The 9,001-nt window shown below is 42.9% G+C and overlaps 1 protein-coding gene across 3 annotated transcripts in view; it reads right to left on the reverse strand.

Moving 5' to 3' along the window:
- Positions 1-2,534: 2,534 nt before the first annotated feature.
- Positions 2,535-9,001, reverse strand: part of Mylk3 (myosin light chain kinase 3) — a 48,230-nt gene continuing 41,763 nt past the window's right edge. For 2 of the 3 annotated variants that reach the window (XM_031340648.1, XM_031340647.1), the window contains exons 11-13: positions 5,677-5,829; positions 4,306-4,438; positions 2,535-2,681 (exon numbers count right to left, since the gene is read on the reverse strand). In XM_031340648.1, coding sequence (XP_031196508.1) covers positions 2,622-2,681; positions 4,306-4,438; positions 5,677-5,829 — 346 coding nt within the window. In that variant the 3' untranslated portion in view covers positions 2,535-2,621. Of the gene's footprint in view, positions 2,682-4,305; positions 4,439-5,676; positions 5,830-9,001 lie in introns of those variants that run through there. The other variant, XR_004110129.1, reaches the window with a different exon arrangement.

The raw sequence follows: 9,001 nt of genomic DNA on the forward strand, positions 1-9,001 counted from the left end.
AGGGTGAGAAAGCTATGAAACTAACATACGTCTAACTAAAATCTAAACATCACTACTGATATTGAAAGTGCTGGATGAAACAGGATCTGGGAGGCTGGAGAGAAATCTCAGTGGATAAATGTCTCATCATGAAACTCAATCTCCAACACCCACATCAGAACCTGTAATCCCTTGCTAAACAGCAGAGACAAGACACCCCTGGGGCTTATTGGTCACCAATCTAGCCAAAGCAGGAAGCAAAGAACAGTTGAGGGAGACACTCAACACTGACCTCTGACCTCTGGCTCCCACAGGAACATGCACACATGTGTAAATGCACACACATACACACACATACACACAGTACTAGGAATACTACACACAACACACAAGTAAGAACTAAGGGAATTAGAATGGTTTAGTTTTCAATAACATCCTTTTAAGCCACTTTACAAGTTGGCAAAGTATTTAAATGCACATGAGAAGCTGGCAATGTGTTAGTTGCTTACCACATTGAGAACTGACATCTCTGTGGACCAATGGCAATGCATACCACAGTGATTACATATACCTCCTTCTACAAATGTCTACTCAGACTATGCACAGAGGAGAGCAGTTTTTCTCGTTCAGTGATGGATCATTTCTGAGTTTCTATCAGAAAGCCGGACATTAGTTACCTTTTTCTACTATAAGTATTTGTCAGTATCCAGACTTACAAGACTAGAAATTTATAACCAAGAAAGGGGATGTCAGAATGGATAGGAATTAAAAGAACAGCTAGGGCATATCAAGTTTTAAAGCACATTTAAAATAAGCAAATTTGTTCATGGAGGTTTATAGGTTTTGCTGTGTTGTTTTTTTTTTTAAGGCCTCAAACTTGTAATCCTCCTGTCTCAGACTTTTGAGTGTTGGAATTACATGTATTGCTACTATACCTGGCTGGTGTTGTATGCACACCTGTGTGTGTGTGCATGTGTGTGCACGCATGTGTTTCCCAAGACAAGAGTTTCTCTGTGTAGCCCCTGGCTATCCTGGAACTCATTCTGTAGACCAGACTGGACTCAAACTCACAGAGCTCTATCTGCCTCTGCTTCACAGGACTAAAGGCATGCACCACCACCGCCTGAACAATGCTGATTGTTAAAAGAGAAGTTAAAACATATTTAAGGGTTGCTCTCCTCACATATCCTGAGAGCAGAGATCCTAATTTAGTCATAATTCTAGGAATTCTTGACACTGGAAGAAACAATGGATGTCATGCCTTTCCTTGCAAAAGAATCTACTGAGTTTTGTTTTAAATGATACTTTTTATTCTTTGAACACTCCATATATTAATACAATGCATATTGATCATATTCATCTACCTGCTTCCAATGCTCCTTAATGTCCCACTCCATCTCCCTCTCACATACATGTATTCTTTGTCTTTATTTTTTTGCTATTAGTAACCTCCCCAGTCTAATTAGTACTGCCCATAAGCACATGGCTATGTAGCATCCACTGGGGTGTGAACAACTACAGCTAGAGGCTGAAGGAAACTGATTCTCCCTGCCTCAACAGCCATCAATTGCCAGTAGCGCCACCATGGGGGTGGGCCTCGGGAGTTTTCTCCCATCCAGACTGGAATTTTGACCAACTTAATCTTGTGCAGGTAGCCACAGATGCTGTGAGCTGATGCCAACAAAAGCCATGTCATGTCATACCATATCGTAGCACTCATCTTCATCTACCAACTCTTACATTCTTTCTGCCCCCTCTTCTGAGACGCTCCCTGAGCCTTGCACAGGGGGGTGGGGGGGGGAGCTGACGTACCCAGAACTGAATGCACAGTTTGCACTTTGATCAATTCTGAGTCTTTGCACTATTACCCACTGTAAAGAGAAGCTTCTTTCACTAACATAGCAAGCAGCTCAGATCTGCTGACTCCTTTAAAAATATATTTTATTAATTCTTTTTTTTTTTTTTTTTTTTTTTTTTTTTTTTTTTTGGTTTTTCGAGACAGGGTTTCTCTCTGTAACCCCGGCTGTCCTGGTACTCACTATGTAGACCAGGCTGGCCTCGAACTCGGAAATCCGCCTGCCTCCGCCTCCCAAGTGCTAGGATTAAAGGCGTGCGCCACCACCGCCCGGCTAATTCTTTAAGAATTTTATACAATGTGTTTCTATGATATTCCTTTCCCACTGTTGGGCCTAAGTCTTCTCTCTTCCGTACCTCCCTCCCTACTGGCTTCTTTAATCATGACAAGTTTAGAATTCAAATTTGACCAAAAGCCAAGCAGGATTTTCCTGCCCATCCTGAGCATACCTACTCTTATTACCAAAAGAAAGGGTGCCGGGGAGGAAGCAGCATATAAGACCTTGCAAAGGTAAAAAAACATTTCTAGGGCTTTTCATAAAAACACTTTCATCCACAAGAAGAGCCAACAACATAGCCTTTCTCTTTCCCTGCTTTCTGCCTTTTCCTTTTCCTTTCCCTTTTCTTCTTTTCTTTCTCTCTTTCTTCCTTCCATCATTCTTTGCAAAATAAGAAGAATCAATAATAGCAAAGCATCAGACTACATAAAATCTTGAGTAATCTCTTCATATTACCACTTCATGTTGCCTCAAGAATTCCCAGGCCCAGTGGAACGGCAGACTTGAAGGTTAGGGACACGTTGGAAATTTCCTTAGCCTGTTGACTGCAGTCACCACGTGGAAATGTTTCTTGAGTAAAAAGGGGAGGAGGATAAAGAAAAAGCACATCTTTAGATCAAGTGCTTAAGAAATGATAGAAAGACGAGTCTAGGTACTTGGGCTTGTTCAAATCTACGTGGGAACTGTGGGTCTCTGGCTTCTGTGCCTTCTCTTGAGCTCTTTTCCTTCTGTTTGTTTTGTCCAATTTGAATGGGTTAGTTTTTGTTTTGTCTTTTTATATTTTATTATTATCTCTTAGAAGCCTGGTTTTTGTTTGCTTAGTTAGTTTGGTTTCTCTGTGTAGTGCTGGCTGACCTGGAACTCACTCTGCAGAACAATCTAGCCTTGAACTCACAGAGATCCACCTGTCTCTGCCTCCTGAGGGCTGGGATTAAAGGTGTATGCTATTACCTGTTTGTTTTCTAAGGAGAGGCAGAAAGGGGGTGAATCCAGATGGGAGGGAGAGAAAAAACTGGGAGTAGGAGAAGGAAGGGAAACTGTAACAGGGGTATATTATGTGAAGAAAAACATCTATAGTCAATAAAAAGAAAACAAACAAACAAAAAATAACTGGTACTCTATAGGGGGACCAGGTTTCCAGAATAACTGAAAGTTATTCTGGGGGATGATTGAGAAGAAAAATATTATTCCGCCTTTTAAAGTGGAAAGTAGAGGTCTCTAGAACATATTTTAAAGTTGTGATTCATAAGTCATTAGCAGGTCATCAAAGTCAACCTGTGCCCTAGAAAGAGCTCTAAACAAAAGCAGATAGCATAGGGAAGAAAAATGGTTACACTACTATTAAAGTAATGTAAAATGTTTGCTTCACACGGCTGTGAAGGAATGCTCCCAAGGAAAGAGGTTTGGGTTCCATTGTCTGCTTCTGAGTTGGGGAAGGGAGTTATGTGGAATCTTATTGTTTGTCTGTTTTATGCTGACGTCTGAACCAAGGGCTTCACATATACTGAGTACACGCTGAGCCCAGCACAAAAACCTATTGATTTTTTCCCTATGGGGATCTAAGTTAACACCAAAACTTCGGAAAGCTAGTTCCCTGGAAAACAGTCATTGCCAAGATAGATTCCATGTTAATGGTACCAAAGAAGTCCTTGGTGAACGACACTTAAAAGCTTCGAAGTTTAAGTTTAATATGGCTTTCCTGTCTTACTTTCTAAAGTGTGATAGAGTCAAGTCCCAAAGCCACACACAGCTAAGCCTGGGTCCTCCGAACCATCATCACTGAGAATATATTCTCAGTTTCCTCCTGGCACTTCAAGAATTCAGATAACTAAGGACTACATCACTTTTATACCAGTGGTCTCTGTTTTGTGACATTTTTGTTTGCTTGTTTTTTGTTTAGAACATGGTCTCACTATGTAGTTCTTTCTGTCTGTCCTGGAACTCGGTATGTAGAATAGGCTAGGCTTGAATTCACAGTGATCTGCATGCCTCTTTCCCTGCCTCTCAAAGTCCTAGGATTAAAGGTATACATGATCACCCCCAGACCCATGGCATCTTTTAATCAAGCTAGCAGTTATGACATGAGAGAGAAATCTTCTCTTTAAATAATCTTTATGTTTAGAATCCATGTATGAGGAAAAACTTGGCCGTAGTTCTTTCAAGTGCTACTTTTACTGAAGAAAACCCAAAATACCTTCCATTTACTCTGGGCCATATATTTCTGCAGCAGTAGTTGGGATCTGAGGCGAACATTGGAGCTGGAGGCTTTCGCAGGCAGGTGACTTAACCACTCGTGTTTCAGGCACTGTGTGGCACTCATCCTACAGCTGTGGAGTCAAACAGCAGTAGAACCATTGAATTGAGATTGCCTTTTTGAGTTGTCTAAACGTGGGTTTCATTAGGTGGAATGTTTGAGTCTATGATTCATCTTTCCAGCGGATTCATGCCATACTCTCAAACATCCCCTTCTTACAAGAGCCAGTGAAATCTGTTGGTGAAAAGTTCACTGACCTCTTCAGAAGATCGTGTCCTAGTGACTCACCACTGCCTCCCACAGAGGGCTGGGAAGCTAAGGCAGAACAACGGAAGGTCAGCTGCTACTAGGATTGCTCTTAGGAGAACATGATACTCGAACAAACCCCCTTTTCTCCTGGCAGAGTAGAGCCTCAGTCAGCTCATCTGAAGTGCAGGTTGGGTTTCCTCACTCAGGAAGATTTTACAGTAAGAAACTAAAGATCCATGAGCACTGAGCTGTCCTGAAGCCTGGACGCTTGGGCCTTTTTCCTAGGGTGTACTTTTGTGTCAATTTCCAATTATTTTATGTCTGAGTATTAAAAAAAAAAAACTCAATGGCTCAACCTATGACTTTCATAAAGTTGCTTGTGTTGGCCAGTTTTAAATCAACTAGGGTCATTTGAAAGGAGGGAACCTAAACTGAGAAAATGCCTTCCTAAGTCAGGCTGTAGGCAAGCCTGTAGGGTATTTTCTTGATTATTGATTGATGTGGGAGGGCCCAGCCTATTGTGGGTGGCACATCAGCCATGCCTGGGCTGATGGTCCTGGCTTCTACAAAAAAGCAAGCTGAGCAAGTTAGTAAGCAGCACCCGTCCATGGCCTCTGCATCAGCTCCTGCCTCCAGGTTCCTGCCCTCACTGCTTTGGATGATGAACTGTTATACAGACTTGTGAATGAAATAAACCCTTTCTTCCCCTAGTTGCTTTTGGTCATGGTGTTTCATCACAGCAGAAGTCATCCTAAGACATTGCCTAAGTCTAAGAATGCCTTGGTGACAAAGAAATGAAGTACTCAGACCTGTATTCCAAGGGTGACATCTACATACCTCAACTTTTTTCAACATTAGCTTACTATAAGTGATAACTTGGAAATAAAACTCATTTGTAATATAACTCTTAAGACTCTGATGTCTAGCTGCTGCTCATTTTAGTATTCCAAGCAAGTAACAGACTAAGAAATCCCTCAGGAAGAAAGAATTCAGCATACCAGCTCGGCACACAGATCACGGCCCATTATAATGGCTACTGAATGAGCAGCAACTAAATAATACCTCTTCTCTTTGACCAGTAACCGGGAAACGAAGTCCTTGGCTTCCTCTGACAGCCCTTTGAAGGTATCAGCATCGAAATCCCAGCTGCAGTTCACAATAAAATTCATGGTCTCTGCGTCTGTTTCCCCTAGAAATGGGGACAAACCACTGAGTCTATGGAGAAGAGAAAGGACCATGAGTATATCACAAGCTCTGCTTCTGTAACTGCTCCATTGCATATGTTGGCTCCACATGCTCTCATGAAGGTAGATGGGGGAGAGGACATTCTGACATTCTCCTATCTCATGAAACTCTTTCCTTATCTCTACAGCAATGGTTCTCAACCTTCCTAATGCCACCATTTAATAGAGTTGTTCATGTTGTAGTGACCCCCCAACCATAAAATTATTTTAATTGCTATTTCATAACTGTAATTTCACTACTGTTATGAATCATAATGTAAATATCTGTGTTTTCTGATGGTCTTAGGTGACCCCTGGGAAAGGATTATTCCACCCCCAAAGGGGTCGCACCCCGCAGGTTGAGAACCACTGCTCTAGAGTAACTATAAAGTGTATTCTAACACAATGTATCCACTAATCAAGTGTATATTTACTGATTTTTGCTGTTGTTTGAGACAGGATTCTCTAGTTAGCCCTGGCTGTGCTGAAACTCACTATTATGATAGACCAGGCTGGCCTTGAACTCAGAGAGCTCCTTGGGCCCTGCCTCCTGGGTGTTTGGGATTAAAGGCATGGGCTACCGTGCTCAGTGTGTGTATTTATTTTAAAACAGCTTTATATTTCTCTGATTCAGGCTCTAATAGGTACAATTGTCCTTCAAGCCCATGAAATATTAGCTTTACTAAGCTCAGGCTAAGGCAGAGAGGCAAGATAACCCAACGGACTGACTAAGGCTTTAAACTTTCCCTGTCAGATACAGCAAACACAAAATCTTTTATAGTCCCTGGGGAAGCTATCAAAGAAAGCTAGCTAAACATGGGTGTATGAATGAGCCAAAGCAGCATTCTTCTGTGGTTTCCACTTCAAGTTCCTTGAGTTCCTGCCCTGCCCTCCCTCAGTATCTGAACCTCTATCCTCCCCTAAGTTGCTTCCGTCCAAGTCTTACCACAGCAAAAAAGGAATGAGACTAAAACAGGCTTAATAAAATAGCTCAGTAAATCTAGTCTGAGAGAGAAAAGGGGCCACCCTGTGACTGGTACCCAATACCTGTAGCTCTTTGCTTGGTGTCTTTCCAACTGAAGCTTGGTTTTATCGCCCAGAAATATCAGGAAATTAACTCAGGCCCCACACTTAAGAACAATCCACGCCGGGCGGTGGTGGCGCATGCCTTTAGTCCCAGCACTTGGGAGGCAGAGGCAGGAGGATTTCTGAGTTCGCGGCCAGCCTGGTCTACAGAGTGAGTTCCAGGACAGCCGGGGTTACACAGAGAAACCCTGTCTCAGGGAAAAAAAAAAAAAAAAGAACAACCCACAAAGAAGAAAGACCTGCTAGGAACCAACTCTTTCACCGCTCTGATAAAATAGCTTTGAGGGATGTTCTGCAATGGATTCCAGAGTTTCCCAGCCTCGTACATGTGTACTTCCCATCTGTGCTTAACAAGTCTTGCTCAATATTTGGGGCTTCTCCCAGTACTTCTCATCCTGATCCCAACCCTATACCTTCCCCTCCCAGGGCTTGGCTTCTCTTCCCCCAGATCCTCTTCCCTATGTAACTCAGCCATTTTGACTGCATGTTCTCTTGGCTTGACTCCTGGCTCTACTCTTGACTCTCTTTGTCGCCATGTGCTTTCTTGGTCTAATGGCTTGCTCTTGGCCTCTTGGTCTGTGGCTTCTCTCTTGGTCCACTTGCCCCCACCATTTCTCTTTTGCTTCCTCACCCCTACTCGTGGTCCAGTTCAGTCTGGACTCTTCCAGATGGCTCTGGCTGTGCCCTACCTCATATCTATAATAAAACCTTCTCAACTATACCTAGGAGCAGTCATGTCCCTATTTTCATTCATCTGATCTGAAACCGCAAGATTAGTATAAATGAGCTCCCTTCCAAGAACTTGGCCTCTTCCAACCAAGCTGCTGATATGACTCTCCTGAGGATGTACAAATCATTTGTTAACACCTTCCATATTTGACTCCAAAATTTAGAGTCCACCCCTTTAGCTGTTTCTTCCCTCCACCTGCTCTAACTGTGCCTGCCTCACTTTGTCTACTCTGTAAGTATCCTTTCTCTGGCTTGGCCTCCTACACTCTCTGGCATGCCTAGCACATGGGCATCTCTCTACTAAGAAACCTCCTACACCCTCCAGGCCTCCAGACCATGCCTCTCCCAGTCTACCTCTTCAGTAGTTTTCTCATCTACCTGTTCCAACCTCTCATCTCTCCTCTTCTTCTGGATAAGTCATCCCAGAGCCACCTGTTTTGTCTGCTATTACTACAAAAGCCAAACTGATGTGCCGGAAAGCTCCTCTTGCCCTCCTGGGCCCCTACCACATAGAAAAAGACACCTCTCCTCTGTGATTTAGGACACATCTCTCTGATAAGTATCTCAATCCACTTGGGAACACCAACGATTGAAATTCTTGTTACTACAACTCTTACTTCCTCTACTCCTTTTGTTCTTAAAGCTCCTTCCTTGGAGCATCCTTGACTCTCCTAGGAGGCAATCCTGTAGCTTCTCTGTACCCTCATATTCTCTATGAATTCTCTTGGGCAGAGTTCCTATTTGAGTCACCTTAAAGAAAGGAATCTCGGGCTGGTGAGGTGGCTCAGTGGGTAAGAGCACTGACTGCTCTCCCGAAGGTCATGAGTTCAAATCCTAGCAACCACATGGTGGCTTACAACCACCCATAATGAGATCTAACACCCTCTTCTGGTGCATCTGAAGACAGCTACAGTGTACTTATTCATAATAATAAATAAATCTTTAAAAAGAAAGAAAGAAAGAAAGAAAGAAAGAAAGAAAGAAAGAAAGAAAGAAAGAAAGAAACCTCACCTGAGAAAATGCCTCCATAAGATCTGGCTGTAGGGCATTTTCTTATTAAGTGGTTGATAGGGAAGAGCCCAGCCTATTATGCATGGTGTCATCCCTGGGATGGTAGTCCTGGCTTCTATAAAAAAGTAGACTAAGAAAGCCACAGGAAACAAGCCAGTAAGCAGTGCTCCTCCATGAACTTTACATCAGCTCCTGCCTCCAGGTTCCTGCCCTGTTTGAGTTCCTGTCCTGACTACCTTTGATGATGAACAGCAATATGGAAGTGTAAATCAAATAAACCCTTTCCTCCCTAACTTGCTTTTTGGTCATGATATTTTGTCCCAGCAACAGAAACCCTA

This window comes from Mastomys coucha, unplaced genomic scaffold, assembly GCF_008632895.1.
Source record: "Mastomys coucha isolate ucsf_1 unplaced genomic scaffold, UCSF_Mcou_1 pScaffold22, whole genome shotgun sequence".
NCBI classification, from domain to species: domain Eukaryota; kingdom Metazoa; phylum Chordata; class Mammalia; order Rodentia; family Muridae; genus Mastomys; species Mastomys coucha.